Source organism: Asparagus officinalis, chromosome 1 (genome assembly GCF_001876935.1).
Source record: "Asparagus officinalis chromosome 1, Aspof.V1, whole genome shotgun sequence".
NCBI lineage: Eukaryota > Viridiplantae > Streptophyta > Magnoliopsida > Asparagales > Asparagaceae > Asparagus > Asparagus officinalis.
In genome coordinates, this window is record NC_033794.1 from 15797887 (window position 1) to 15813931 (window position 16045).

The 16045-nt window shown below is 35.6% G+C and overlaps 2 protein-coding genes and 1 long non-coding RNA gene across 4 annotated transcripts in view; 2 read left to right on the forward strand and 1 right to left on the reverse strand.

Annotated features, from left to right (window-relative positions):
- LOC109819526 (probable pyridoxal 5'-phosphate synthase subunit PDX2) overlaps positions 1-3960 on the forward strand; it is a 5013-nt gene extending 1053 nt beyond the window's left edge. The window contains exons 3-7 of the mRNA XM_020385276.1: positions 1411-1498; positions 1586-1659; positions 1776-1967; positions 3477-3574; positions 3656-3960. Of these exons, the coding sequence (XP_020240865.1) occupies positions 1411-1498; positions 1586-1659; positions 1776-1967; positions 3477-3574; positions 3656-3788 (585 nt within the window). The 3' untranslated portion in view covers positions 3789-3960. The remainder of the gene's footprint in view (positions 1-1410; positions 1499-1585; positions 1660-1775; positions 1968-3476; positions 3575-3655) is intronic.
- On the reverse strand, positions 7070-12340 carry LOC109819532 (serine carboxypeptidase-like 51). 2 transcript variants are annotated; one of them, XM_020385296.1, is made up of 13 exons: positions 12117-12340; positions 11951-12045; positions 11729-11836; positions 10925-11165; positions 10476-10519; positions 10337-10404; positions 10145-10250; positions 9850-10040; positions 9682-9751; positions 9547-9597; positions 8687-8739; positions 8265-8397; positions 7070-7444 (listed from the first exon to the last, which is right to left on the reverse strand). In XM_020385296.1, exons 1-13 carry the CDS (start codon positions 12247-12249, stop codon positions 7352-7354), a joined length of 1386 nt encoding a protein of 461 aa, XP_020240885.1. In that variant the 5' UTR covers positions 12250-12340; the 3' UTR covers positions 7070-7351. The 2 variants fall into 2 exon arrangements, with proteins under 2 accessions (XP_020240885.1, XP_020240877.1); XM_020385288.1 differs by having other exon boundaries at positions 9682-9787.
- LOC109819547 lies at positions 8714-12032 on the forward strand. Its single transcript, XR_002241554.1, has 3 exons — positions 8714-8761; positions 11715-11860; positions 11953-12032. It is a non-coding gene; the product is annotated as an uncharacterized LOC109819547 (long non-coding RNA).

A 16045-nucleotide genomic window follows, 5' to 3' on the forward strand; every position in this document is an offset into this window, starting at 1 on the left:
CCCCAAAACAAAATAAAAAGAAAGGAAGAAAAAAAGAACAAGAGAAAAAATGCACACACACCCCCACACAGAAACATATGTATATAAGTATATATACATATATGTGTGTGTGGTTAGGTACACACATACATATACATAAGATGACTCCATCCAGACATCGGGGTCCTATTACTAATCAAAAGGTTCAAAGGTAATAAGCTAAGCACTTATGTATAGGTGCATCTGCAATTAACCCTTGTTATTTCCGAAGAAACTTGAATTTTTAAATGCAATGCTTAAACTTTTATAAAGAATAAGTAGACAATCCTCGGTGTACTTTTTTCGTTCACATTCCTTAATACATTTAGAGGGGGCATTCCTATTAGGTAAACTGGATAGTTAAATTACCGTTCGATGAACGTCGAACCTTTATTTAGTAATAAATACAAGTTTTTTTAAAATTGGGTGTTCTATTTGTTTATATATTTTTTATTAATACGGCACTTGCATATTAGATACAAAATCATTAAAACATTATCACAAAATTTATTGGCCAGCTATATCAACTATTTCCTTCAATTCCACAATATTAAGGAACATTTCCTCAATTAAGTTGACCATTATTTGTATTCTTCTTAATTGAAAATATCGAGATGCTCTCCAGCCTAGGCTCTTTGTTATTAATTAAAAGTCTAAATTATAAAACTACCATGGACTTTCCTGTTTACGTACCAACAGGCCTGGGTTTAGCGGTAGCTTTAGGCCTTAGATGAAAATCTCAGTTCATTTAAGGTGAAAATCTTTGGATTGGACCTATTTTCCTTTTTGTATGGGAACCCTTAGAATAATGATCCAGAAAGTTTGGTCGGGTGCTATATTGACTCCCATATATATCATTAACTGTTACTGGAAAAGTAGTTTTGTAATTGTAACCAATCCAAAATGATAGTAGGATTACTATCCTTAGGCTTATTTCTATACTGATCTGGGATGCTATTCGTAAGACAATATCCTTTTTCCTCTTTTAGCTCTTCAGAGAAAATGCTTCCTTTCATCTACGTTTCTAAGTTATTCTATTTTTCTGTTATTCTTTGAATGTTTATGGGAGCTTCGTTATCACTTCCATTGATGCCTTTGCAAGGCATTTGTGAAATGTAATGATGCACTAGCTCAGAAAATGGAAAATGTGTGGTTTATTTCCCATTTCTCAATTGAATTCAATGCTCATCATGTGCAAAATGGTCGTAAAATTTGTTGTATTATGGAGTTCGACATTGACATCAAATATCTGCTACAACAAATATAGACAAAAAAGGCATTGGATTTCTAGAAGTTACTCTCTTAGTGATGCTGTTTTTACTACTGCTTGTAAGCAAAACTATGGTGTTCATTTGAATTGACGCTTAGCATTTCAATCTATTCAATTTGCAGTTTCCCGCCTTGCGAGAGTTTGTTAATGCAGGGAAACCCGTGTGGGGGACTTGTGCAGGACTTATTTTCCTAGCAAACAAGGCCATCGGTAATTATTCTGAACTGCAACTTATCTTTTCGGGGTTCAAGTAGTCAAAATATCCGACTCCAGAAGTAATGTAATTAAACTTTTTAGGGCAAAAGTCAGGAGGGCAGGAGTTCATTGGGGGTCTTGACTGTACTGTTCATAGGAATTTCTTTGGTAGTCAGGTACAACAATCTGAACTTAACGTCATGCCATATATTGGTGTTCCTTTTTTATCTGTTGAGGAAAGTCGAGTGCATTTTGATTGATTGCTTGTCCACATGTTTTGAAATTTTTGCAGCTTCAGAGCTTTGAAGCCAACCTTGCAGTTCCTAAGCTTGCACAAAATGAAGGAGGCCCCGATACCTTCCGTGCAGTGTTTATACGTGCACCAGCTGTATTAGAAGCAGGACCTGATGTCGAAGTACTTGCTGATTATCCTGTACCCTCAGACAAACTGTCAAGCCTGACCCCAGCTGTTGAAAGAAAGGAGGTTTGATCTTTTATCATGGTCATTTAATAACCATGAACAACTAAATCATCTTTTTAGTTTGTACAATTCCTTTTCTAAAAAATCAATTAGTCAGGTTCTCTTAACTTCAGCTTAAACAGATGATAGTAATATTGACATTTCTATGAACCTTGTTCATATTAAGGGATTGGTTTCATTACTTTTGGTAAATTGGTGATACTTGCTCCTTGGTCTAGCTATCTGTATGCATGATGATTTATTACTTAACTGGTTATCAAACATATTATAGACCTCCAATGAGCAATTGAGATATAACTTACTTTTGGAAGTGAACTTCGGTAAATCTAGAAGTAACACTAGGACGAGCACAAAAGGGTATTTGGTAAGGTGCAAATATATAACTGAAGCCTTTATTAACTGAATCATGTTCACTGTACTATCAACATAGTCATTTGACATTGAAACATTGCTCAAGTATTTGACTCCCTCATGCTATTTTTGTGTCCAGTGTAGCTGTATAACACTCTTTTTGAGTTCCTCTCATCATGAAATGTGTAAAAATATATGTTAAAAAAATCATTGCAATTTGTATGATGCTATACTCAAGGAAAAATGACGTTTTCAGCAGTGGTGTAATTTTATAGATAGATGGACAGTTTCAGATTTTGTTGGAGCACTTAAACTTTTATATCGAGTCTTCCGTGTATATGCCCTGGCCACAAAGAGCTGTGTTGTCTCAATTATCATTATCATCATCTAAGTGTATTTCCATCAAAACTTGGTCATCTTTGTAGCAACACTACAAAAAATTGACGATGTTTTACAACTGTTCGCTGGCTGATCATCTTCACTTTCTTTATTAGTGCCAAATTCCTAGCCGAGGAAGCTATGAGAGTAGAGGGACATATATTGTGGAAAAGGTCTAAAGAAGAGGAAAGTAGGTTTGTATGGGAGTAGCATTCAACTCTTAAGGCATAAGCCATATTTGTAGGCGAAGTTTTAGAAAGTGATATGCAAGTATCAATTGAAATTGGATGCTTCACATAAATGTGCCGAGTCTCATGACAATTGATTGCGGTTGTGAGTAATAATTTAGTCATTAAGGCAGTTTCCTAGTGGAAATGAAACAAAAAATTACAATTTACTCATACTGGAAAACAACATTTAACTCTATTTTATCTTTTCACCGAAATCCTTGATGGTATTATCCAATAATTCATGCCTTTCTTCTTTTTACTTAACAATAAATGAATAAAGGGTCTGCTAAGTTAACTAGCATTATATCCCTTTTAATTGCTTCTAACCGGATTCTCTTAGGTCTACCTCTGATCCTCTTCATTCCGTGAATTATAATCTTATCACTTCTTTTAATTGATGCACCTTGTGGCCTTCGGAGCACGTGGCCAAACCATCTCAGTCAATTGATCACTTTAGTTAGCTTCTAAAATCATTACACATATGACGATCAATTGCTCTAAAGAAAATCATTACTGATATCGCATCACTTAATCCTGATTGTGTATTGAACAGGAAAACCCAGCTGCTGATGCAAAAGTGATTGTTGCATTAAGGCAAGGAAACATACTAGCAACTGCTTTTCACCCTGAACTGACTTCTGATGCTAGATGGTATGATAAAGCCAGTGAACATTGCAGTATAAATTAGATGAAAATTCTTTGATTGCGTTAGCATATTCCCTTTGTTTGCAGGCATACTTTCTTCTTAAAGATGAGGAAAGAGGGTAGTCATGAGAAGAGCTCCAAAAACACCTCTACATCAGAGTTGGATTTGGAAAATAATCTTCAAGGAAAAAGGTCATATGATCTCCCTATATTTGAATAAATACTGTGGATGGCTAGATGGTACTTAGAGATCCTGATGGTCTAATTTTTGCTTTCATACTTTTCTATCATAACTTTACTTTTATAGCATGGAGCTGCACTATGCTTGTAATTTTCATTCAAAAGAAATTATTTATACTTTGTTAATCAATTATTTATTTGTTCGTCTGATACTTGATAACCTCTTCATGTGAATCTAATTTTTTCCCCTTAATGAACTAGATTGGAATCATATTGATTGTGAGATAATGGGAATATCTTCTAGAGTATTTTCCAGCGGGTGAAGTCTTTCTTCTTTTTTCCCTCACTCGTTATCTAGTCTAATGGAGACATTAGCAAGTTTTATAGTAAAAATCTCATCTTAATCATAATTTATATGTATCCGTGATACGAGTCGCCGAGCGAGCACCTTTGATCGTGGAATTATCAAAGGTGGGTTTTGAGAAGAAAATAGTAAAACACACAAAACAATTCAATTGGCGAAGGGAAATGCCTTTTCTAGATTATGAGGAATAAAAGATTACAAAATCTCTCTCACAATCTCTCTAGAATAAAAAACAATTTCTTTATCCTCTTTAAACTCTAATCTGATCATTAGGATCTCTCCTCTGATGTTTAGAAACCCTAAAGAATCCCTATTTATAGGTTAAACAACATGGATGGCAAAATCGTAAATAACCAAACCCAACACAACTTGGAATTCACGTCAAACAGGAGTCCAGTTCGACCCAGGAAACCCGTCGGTCGACCGGCCAGAGACAGGTTTTTCTGCTCTGTAGTTGTGTCCGTTTTCGGTCGACCGATGCTGATCATTCGGTTGATCGGTTTTGCTTCTTCAATCGACCGGTCAGAGTGCTTCGTCAGCTTCCTGTTTCCTTGTCGTTTTCTTGACTTTGACTGTTTTTGCCGTCACCAACGGCTCCACTCACGCTTCTATTCTCAAGCTATCATGATAATCATCTATCCTCAAGCTCTCATGAGGATTGCTAAGTTCTCGAAACAGAGAAAAGATACACTCGCTGCAGTGATTACAAGTCAATCCTGTTTTCCCTGGATCACCCTTCTTCTTCTCCTCCTTAGGTTGGGAGCCACTAGACTTGCCTCCAGCTTGTTTGGCATCTTCATTCGTCTCGTTGCTCTTCTTCTGCTTACCTTCAATGGCAATAGCCTTCATGCTTGCCTCCGCAATTAACTCTACCGTGAATAGCTTCATCTCCTTCCGGATGTATTCGTTCAATCCCGTCATATACTTCATAAAAACAAAGTACTCCTTCGTCGCAATGTTGAGGACCATCGCTTGCTGCTGAAACTCTGTAGTGTATTATTTAACGGTTTAATTGAATCTTTGGCGCAAGCCGTACTACTAGTACCAACGTTCTTCAAGGAATCCCACCGGATACAACTGCTTCCACAGTAGCTCCTTGAACATGTTTCACGACACTGATTTTTTCTCTTGTTTGCAATAGGATTTTCACCACGTTAACGCGTGTCCAGAAAGCTTCAATATCGCAAAAACAATCTTCTCATTTGACGAATAGCCATAAAGAGTGAAATAGGTGTCCATACGTTCGATCCAATCATCAAGCCTTTCAACGTTGACACTCTCATCATAAACAGGAATCTCAACTCTAAAACCAATCTTCAGATTCTGGTAAGAACTCTTACCCCATTGTTGCGGAACAGTCTTGATGGCCTCGACATCCTCGTCGGAATCTGAATTCTCACTACCTCTATCGGATTCTTTAGGTTTCTTCTTGGGCCCCGCTGAAGATTCACCTTTCTTTTCGCCTTCGTGGATGAGATCGACGAGCTTCATGAGAGTCGAACTGATTGTCTCGATCTATTTTTCCATCGCATCAAGTCTCGATGAATTATCGCTTTCTGTCATCATCTTCTTCCTTGATTTCTGGACTTCTTCCAAAGAAATAAAAATCTCGCCTAGCTTTTTGTATTGCGATCGAGTAAGGACCATACACATGATACCCCTTTACATGACCTGATCGCTCTGATATCAACTTAATACGAGTCGCCGAGCGAGCACCTTTGATCGCGAAATTATCAAAGATGGGTTTTGAGAAGAAAATAGTAAAACACACAAAACAATTTAATTGGCGAAGAGAAATACCTTCTCTAGATTATGAAGAATAAAATATTACAAAATCTCTCCTTCACAATCTCTCTAGAATAAAGAACTTCTCTATCCTCTTTTAAACTCTAATCTGATCATTAGAATCTCTCCTCTGATGTTTAGAAACACTAAACAATCCCTATTTATAGGTTAAACAACGTGGATGGCAAAATCGTAAATAACCAAGCTCAACATAACTTGGAATTCGCATCAAACAGGAGTCCAGTTCGGCCCAGGAAACCCGTCGGTCGACCGACATGCCTCTGCCGGTCGACCGACATGCCTCTGCCGGTCGACTGACCAGAGACGGGTCCTTATAGAAATCAAATGGAGAGTAAGGACTTGAGACATGTCCTAAACACAAATCCTAAAGTTGGTGTTTAGTAACATTAAATTTTTTAAGATTTTTGGTGGCATGTGTGGCATTCTTCTTTACTAAGTATTAACTATAAGATTTGTATCGGACACGTCACTTTCGCCTTCATATGATTGTCTATAGAGGGCCCTGCATAGGTCTTTTTCTCTTATGATTCGAGTGACATAAATGTGTAATTTTCAATCTCATGTTCTTTTGTGAACAACTCCCTCTTTTGTAGTCAAAATTTCACGTGCACTCTGAATTGTATTAGAACATTTTTCATACCAGAAGTGTTTTACAACGGTCCAGATTGGAAAGCTGAGAAACTAGGTATTCTGTTAGGATTCAATCCTTCAAATTAGGGGCTGTTTGGTTTGCATGTAAAAGGATGAAATGGTTTTCCATGCTTGTCACATCACCGTTGGAAATCTCAAGCCAAAAAAAGCGTTTACATTTCTTACGTTTGGTTGGTATGATAATTTATGCAAAAAAGAGGTCAGCTTTTTCATGAAGCTCATTTTAGTCCCAAAACCTCTGAAATAGATTTCACAAGTTAAGAAATAGATTTTATGTCTTTTTGGTAAAACAAACGAAACAGTACCTTAGATGAGCATCTGAACAATTCCGGCATGGAAAGTATTCTGATGGGATTTGCATTCATGCCATACCCTTCATGGATTTTTCTCTCCCAAACCAAGATATGGACACAAAAGCAAAGTCAAAATCAAATCTACAAACTGAACCTATCGTGATGTACCGACTCTAGTGAATCCCTAACATTTATTGTTCTCCTCTCTTTTTTTTTTTTTTTGAATGAATATGTGTACAACTCATCCAACAGTCATATATTTATGTTCTTCTCAGTCAACCACTCTTCCCTTACACTGCCGTACTAAAATAACACCCAAAAAGCAATAATTACAAGAAAACTAGTCAATTGCTTTACTCAATGCAAATACTGGGTAGCTTGCAGGAGAGGAGGGGATAATCTGATGATTTTTCTTCTTTTGTGGGGAAATAAGGGCTTTAGCCCAATTTATTGATGGGGAACAATTTGATGGTTTTCTGAGTGAATCTATTATGAGAAGGAAGTGACGGCAGCAGGTGCTGCAGGAGATTGAGTAAGGTCACCGAGCATCTTTAATGCTACACAAGGGTTGTCCAGTGGCACCTGCACAAAGCCAAAACCACGTATCAAACATTCCACCACTCAACATTTTGTCCTTCGTTAGCCTTTTCTTCTCCAATTGAATAGCTATTTTAAGGCACAAGGATATCGCTTTGTTTGGGGGGAACTTTAACTGAGTTGCAAAAATACAATTTTAAGGAACATAATTATAACTGTAACTCTAATTCTACCCTTTAACGAAGGGTATATATTTCACAGAAGCCCCTCTGCGATTTGGGTTTTGGGCAGAAAACCCTCTAAAAGTTTATAACTGAGAGAAGAAAACCCTGAACTTGTCTCACTAATGTACAATGTCCGGTGGCAGTTAGCTTAAGTTGTCGCGTGCTGTGCAGTATGTTTTGGACGATTTTGTCCCTATGTACCTTAATAAAAACATCTGTCATATTACCGTAGGAGTAAATTTCATTGAAAACGCCGGACTTTGAGGTTTGCATGGAACACCCTAAAGCTCGGATGGTGCTCATGACCTTGGTGGTTGAGAGCAGTTTGAGTCACCGGAATCCGTGACTTGTGAGTGCAGGAAAATCATGGCAAGTCTAGGGAAGAAGTAGAGGATTTACGTATAAATCACCAAAGTGATGTCTTTGCTTGCAAGTAAATTTTAATTCATGATAGGGATTTCAGCTATCAGAAGTTGAATAATCTTAAGAAAGGATTGTACAGTTTGCTTAAGTGATGTCTTTGCTTGGAAGTTTCTTAACAGCCCCTTCTAGTTTTAAGATATCACATTAATGTGACAATTATTCCCTCCCTCCCTCTTAGAGAGATGGCGATGCGGTATAAAATGGTGAAAGATACTTACAAAATGACCTGCTCCAATGATCCAATAGAAATGCAAATTCTGATAGGACTTGACAAAGCCTCTGGTGCCTTTAATACCTTCACAATGTATAGGTGTTCTTTCTAAGTTGGTGAAATTTTGTAGCCCTGGCCATCTGAAAGAAGCAATCAACAGAAGTTCAATTCTGTCCCTTAAGCAACATGAAGGGCCAAAATTAGAAAAGTGAAAATTAATTAGCTAGGATTCTCACTTGAGTTTCTGAACCCAGGCTTCTGTACCTTTGGTTGCACAAATCAGATCAACCTACAGGAAAGAAAAACTGAAGGTACGTCATAGGATCAAAGCATCATATATAATCAGTTTATGGAAGTTCAATTCTGTCCCTTAAGCAACATGAAGGGCCAAAATTAGAAAAGTGAAAATTAATTAGCTAGGATTCTCACTTGAGTTTCTGAACCCAGGCTTCTGTACCTTTGGTTGCACAAATCAGATCAACCTACAGGAAAGAAAAACTGAAGGTACGTCATAGGATCAAAGCATCATATATAATCAGTTTATGGACTGCACGCATCATTTTTCTTAACGATTTCTTTGTTTAGGAAATGCATTTCTATTAACACATGGTGATGATATTTTCATCATAGCTAGGTACCACCAGATTCTGAGACAAGTCATTTGCTTGTCACCAACATCGTTATTAAAAAGTTACATATCTTAGAAAGTCTTTTTTGTTGTCTTCAATTAAAAGATAGCACAGCTTGCTGAACATGTGAAGTGTTGCAAATTACGGTGATGGAATAATGATCACAGGATCAGAATTCAGAGAGCCATAAAGCTAGAAAGTTATGACAATAATCTTTGGTGGACCTCATAAAGCTGGAATCTTTTTCTCTATTTTTGCTTATGGTTCATGCACGCCAACACAAGGATAATAGAGTTTGGTTCTACGTTAGGTGACATGGATTATAAAGTAATTTGAGATTTGTCAAGCAATCCAACCATAGTTAACAAATTCCATATTACATGCCTTTAATATTAAATAAGATTGGGAGATGTGTCAAATAATCTCTCATTTCTTTAAGCTCATATTATAGTGGACAAAGAGTATAAGTGGGAGATAATTAAGTAGGAGCATTTTAGTCTTCACCGTCTCCTTCCTTTAATTAGTATAAAATAATTCTACAAGTTGTTTGTAAAATATTTCCAAGCCTAACATTAGCAGTCACAAGAAAAGACAGAGAGTAATAACACCTTTAGTTAGGGGGAACAAAATTGAGCAAATATTCTTCTAGATATAATATACCTGTCCGTTATAGATAGTGACGTTGACTCCCTGAGACAAAAGCTCATCAACCTGTAGATGACCATAATTTAATTAACTGAAAATTCACTAGCAAATAAATTAATACATTTGAAAATAAGTACATGAATGTCTTACCTCAGCAATCCTTGGTTTCATGAAATCATTGCTTAATGCACTGAAAACAAGATTAGACTGCGCTGCCCAGCTACATGCAACAGCAAGATCACAAGTTGGGCTAGTCCTAAGCATCAAACAAACATCATTTTGAAAAATAATTAAGATGTTTAACTGAAAATTTATTACCTTACGTCCTTGGGGATAATCTTCAGCTTCTGCTTAATGACACCATTCATTAGTTGATTAATATCACCATTTGAAGAGGCCTTAGAGCTCAAATACGTTGCATATTTGCTCATAGATGTCCCCATCGCAAGTGAGACTGTACTAGTGGATACAGGATCTTCACCTGAATCCAGCATGAAATTATAGAAATCCTGCATGTAATTTTATCCAAATAAAGGATTCAAACGACCTCTTAACTTAAGACATTATAACGAAAAATGAAAAAAAAAAGAACACAAAAAACAAAAGCACTTACCACATGATTAGAGTTCTCACTAATTACGTTTTCTAGCTCACTCCAAGTATTAGTTGCCTCCAAATACTGCCCATTTGCTATCTGTTTCTTAATTTTCTCAGCCAAACTGATAAAAAAGAATTTCAATTGGAATTCAAAGAGAACCCATGGCTGTGTCTTTTCACTGTGAAATTAAAGAAAATTGATAGAAACCTGTTAGCTTCTTCTGCTCCTTTGATTTCAAGCCTAGAGACATCTCTAAGCAGAGGAGCCCACGAAAACTGCATCACGGTATAACTACTACATTAACTCTTGCAATTCAAAAATGTCGTTAAGAAATTATATAACTCACTACGAAATCTTCTGGTGATATCCAACTATCTCCTAGAGCAACTCCTGCATATCACAAAACAAAATCTTAGGCCAAATATCAAAAAAAAAAAATCGACAAATAACATGTAGGGTTGATTGCAGATAAACTGGGTAGTTAGCCACTTATTATTTCGTAATTTTGTATCAAACCTTTTTTAGGGATTTTTTACGCTTGAATCCCCGAGTCAAAACAGAGTTCTCTTTCCATTATTTGCACTTGTGCTTATAAGGAACGTGTGTTCAAAGACGAGGGTAATGGTCTCTCTGCAGTTTATACTGCAATATCAAAATATCTCTCGCGAAGGGGAGATGACTTCGTCTGGACGTGAAAAGGTCTTAAGTGCTAATGAAATAGTTTAGAAATAATAAGCAGTTAACCGGGGGCGTATCTGCAATTGACCCTAACATATATGTGTAACAAATTACGACCTCCAAATTTGAGCTTCAGTCCTCCAGCCTTCACAGCCTTGACGATGGATAGCCCAAGAGTCACAGCATATTTTCCTCCATAAGATTCAGCTACAAGAAACAGAGGACTACTCTGAAGTCTTGCGTTTGAATTGTACAGAGCTTTCAATAATGTAGTTAAGTCAGCTGCGGCGTCTTCATCAGTCCTCACCAACGCACTCTCGTCTTCAACAAAGCTGTATCCTGTCCCTACTGGATTGTCCTGAAATCACCAAGAGGAATTATCAAAAGTTTAGAAAATGATCATCTCTGAAACCGACTAAAAAAAGGGTAATTTCACAAATCTATGATGAAGCTCGATGGCCTTTACATAAAACTACCGCAAATGTGATTTCTATTCCTATGCATTGGCGAACTTTTGTTGACTTTTGGGAATGTTTTGTTAAATACTTATTAACAAAACAACAGGGGAAAGAAAAAAAAAGAGCTCTCAAGTCGACGGAAAAATATAATGAATTATTGAGAAGTGTAGCTAACTGCAATATAGGAGTTCGATAAAATGCATTGAGACAATCATCAAATTTTATTGGTACATTTCTTATAGAAGCGGGGTGTTTTGAACCATAGAGGAGGAGACCGTTGAAATATTAAAATTGTTCCCCTGCTCTTTCTGACTGGAAACACCCTGCTTATATGCAGACTGGCCCGCATATAATTTATACTCTCGTCAAACAAGATAGTTCACTGTTAAAAGTTCATGATAGTTTTCTTTAATGGAAAACTTTACGGTGGTTTTATGCAAAATCTCCAGCATAGAGAACTCACTACGAAGAGAAGATCAGCTTTCTGCAACCAAGTTGTGCTCCTGGGCTTGAGATCAGTGTCCAATGGGCCGACCTCTTCAAAGTTTCCAAACCCAACTCCTGAAGCTCCCTTTTCAAAGACGATCAGGATTCAGTAACTGGCATTACTAACAATAATATTATTTTGATATTTCCTCTAAAAAAATTCCATTGGATTTTTATAAGAAATTGATTGGATGCTTACAGGGCCACCCTGCAACCAGAGCACAGTTGGCCATGGCGTCGACCCGTTATCAATCCGCTGTGGACTCTGGTACAGCCACCAGAACATGTGGGCTTCTGCATTTCCATGAGAATAGTGAAAATTAAAATTAAATGAAGAGAAAAGGAAAGGAAAAACAACAACTTACTCGGTCTGACTTGAACATAACCCCATTGCTCAGAACCATCAGAGATTTTGATGGCATTTGCAGGGTTGAAGAAGAACAGGTGAACACAGAGGAGAAGGGAGAAGAGGAGATGAGATGATGAAAAATGAGCCATTAGTTTTAATTTAAATGAGGGAAAAAAAAAAGAGAACCCAGTTGAGTTAATGAATGTATGAACTCAATATATAGAGATTGAGAGAATATTTTTTTAATTGTTTCTTTTTCAGTATAAAAAGGAAGAGAAATCGTAGAAGCAAAGAAGAAGAGAACGAACATGGGTTTATGATAATAAAAATAGAAAGGGAGGTTAGAATTTGCGTTAGATATTCTAGTGAACCAGAATCAAGAAAAACATGCAATTTACGAAGACTTTAAAAAGTGTACATAAGAGTGCAAGACTATAACTTACTTTCTTATTTATTGCACTTTAGTCCTTTTACCTAGAGAATTTTTGCAACATATAAATAGCATCTTGAAAATTTCGGCCTAAAAGGTTTACTTGTTAGGTAGGCCTAAGGTGCTAGACCACTAATGTGCTAAGAACTTTCCATTTTTAGACCAATGCAAAGTATGAATATTTGTAAATGTTTACCCAAAGTTTTCGCGGTTACGCAAAAAATAAAACTACAGATGTAAATGGGTCTGATATGGGGAGCCTTTTTTTTTTTTTTTTTTTTTTTGGGGGGTTGGGGGGCTGAACAGTTATAGAAAGAATGGAGAGACTCAAACTGGATGATGAAATGTATAAAGAACCTATAAATAAAACAAGGAAAAAGCCAAAATGTGAAGCTTTCTTGCTTGAAGAAATCAGCTTAGTCCGAAAGTGTAATCAACTGGTACATATAAAAACAAGGGCCTTTTTTTTTTTTTTTTTTTTTTGAGGGGGTTGGGGGGCTGAACAGTTATAGAAAGAATGGAGAGACTCAAACTGGATGATGAAATGTATAAAGAACCTATAAATAAAACAAGGAAAAAGCCAAAATGTGAAGCTTTCTTGCTTGAAGAAATCAGCTTAGTCCGAAAGTGTAATCAACTGGTACATATAAAAACAAGGACGACTTGTACTTTCCTTAATCATCCATGCTCATGATGCTTAATTGTTACAACCAATGTGATTGTGATGTAATAAATAAATAAAGGCGATGCTCAAAATTTTGGCAGTTTTTGGGGCACGGCATTAAAAGTGGAGCCACGGATTCTTTCATATAAATCCTCATGTAATTTTTTTTCACTCTGTTCTAATTTTATGGGCCGCGGTTTTTATTGTAACAAACTTGAACGAGATTTATGTGCTTGATTTGCTAAGATTGGTTAAATGCTGAATAAGCTGGATTTTGGATTTTTTTTTCTGTTCAGTTTCATGTGGCAAGGAACTAGGAAGAGCCTATTTGACGGCTCCTACATTAATACGGTTAGCCACTTATTATTTCTAAATTTTGTATTAGAACTTTTTTTTTTTTTGGAATTTCTTTTACGCTGAAATTCCTGAATTCTTGATTCAGCTCTAGAGATAGCTTTGGCCTGCATGGACCATTTCGACCCTCTAAGGGGGGTTAGTCACCTAGAACTTAAAATTAGAACTGTGATAATCAGTGTGATAAAATTTTAAGGTGTTAGTCACATAGAACTAAATCTAGAACAAAATTTTAAGGTGTTAGTCACATAGAACTAAAACTAGAATAAAATTTTACAGTGTTAGTCAAGCAGAACTTTAACAAAACTAGAATTGGGATAATTGTACAAAATTATCCCACTTTTTTTATTTTTCTATACAAAAATGAGAGTTCTAGTCTCCAAATTATTCCAAGTTTTAGCTTGGAACTATGTGGTAAAAAACTAGAACTCGTATTTATTTATTTATTTATTTTTTTTTTTCTTTACTTATTTGTTAAACTCATTAATAATTGTTAATATCTTATAGTCTAACCAAAAGTTATTTAATAGTAACGAACATTCTTGTAAGCAATTATCAATTAATAGTAGTAAGTTTAAAATACATAAATAGTATTTATATCTTCAAAATGCATAAATATATACTTCATGATTATAAAAATTTATCCCACATTATTTTATCAAAATATCCCGCTTCACAAAATTGTTCCTAGTTATCCCACTAAAATATCCCACTAGCGAAATATTATTCCACTTTAACAATTATCCTATTTTGCATGAAAATGTCCCAATTGACTAACACCCCCTTAGAGTTCAAGCTCGGTGGAAATTAAGACTGCTGGCAAAAGACCAGTCATTTTGAAGTTCTCCCAAAATCGGTTGAAAGTTGATAGAAGAATCATGTTACTTAGTAGAGGGATGTTTTCTATTTTTTTTTTTTATTCTTAGTTAAAAAGATATTATTTTTTCTTTCTTTGATATCTAGTAGAAGGATGTTTTCTTCATATCTACTATTGTAAATATTCATTTTGATATTAATGTATAATTGCATTGTAAATATTTCTTTCAATTAATGTTGATGTATGGTTGCATTTGCTATTACTTCAAACTCAATGAGGAATCAAAATCAACCTAAGAGGCAAGAGCAAGGAGTAGCATATGATTTGATCAAAATCCAACAACGTAGGTTTAGGGTCTGTTTGTTTGCTCAAAAAAAAAATAAGAAAACATCCGCCACCTCACATTTCAAGAAATCCCCTATGTGCCACATAGGTTTTTGGTTTCAAGGGTTTTCCATTTCTTCAGTTTGGTTCGTTTTGAAATTTAGAGAAATGAAACGCCACGTAGGATGCCACATCACATTTTTAAGAAATGTGTTTTCACAACAAAAACCTCTGAAAACACTTGGAAATGCCAATTCAATGAATTTTTAATATTTACAAGCACTGTTGGAACAATGAATGGGAATTAAACAGATTATTTAAATGTTTCCATTTCTCTTTCCCCTTTTTTTTTGTTCAAACAAACACAAGAAATAGAAAACACATGCACTGTTACTATTGCGGCTTTTTTGTCTCTTTATGTGACTTGGCGGTTTCAAGGGGTGATTTCTTTGCGAAACAAACACAAAAAATGAAATGTGGGAAAACTCTTGAAATGTCATGATATCAAATGAAATGTGACATTTCCATTTCTTGTTTTTTTCGGAAAACAACCAAACAGCCCCTTATAGAAAACATGACCATTCTAGCATGTAGCTTATGCAAAGACGAGTAGGATTCAGATAAGTTTGTTTGCCTAAAAAAAAGAGGGAAATCAAAGAAAAGGAAACCTATTTCTAAGAAAAATAGGTTTTGGGATTGTTTGGTTGGCTAAAAAAAGAAGGAAACCAAAGAAATGGAGATGAGATGAGATGAGTTGTCACCTTATTATAGGATGGTGAGTGATTTTTTAAGAAAACTTGTTTTGATGTTGTTTGGTTGGCGGAAAAAATAAGAAAATGAATTATAAGAAACCTATTTCTTATATTAGATTGTTTTCTTTTGTTTGGTTATTTCTTAAAAATAAGAAAATAGATGAGATGAGATGAGTTGTCATTATATTATTGGATGATGTGACCCACACTTAAGAAAATTGTTTTCCTAGCTTTTGGGGAGGAAAACAAAGAAATGAAATGTTAATGAGATGAGATGAGTTGTCACAATCTTATTGGATGATGTGAGTGATTTTTAGATATGATATGAGATGAGTTGAGTGATGTTGTGGATGAAAATAATATTTTATTAGATATGGTGGATGTGATGGATGAGTTGTTGGATGAAAATAATATTTTATTAGGTGTGGTGGATGAGTTGTTGGATAAAAATAATATTTTATTAGATGTTGTGGGTGAGTTTTAGGGATGAAAATATGTGAAATTGTACTTTTTGAGATTTCTTGGTTTTCATTTCTATTTTTTAGTTTTTTAGGAAATAACCAAACAGACCCTAAATACCAGCCAATGTTTAATACGCATTTAA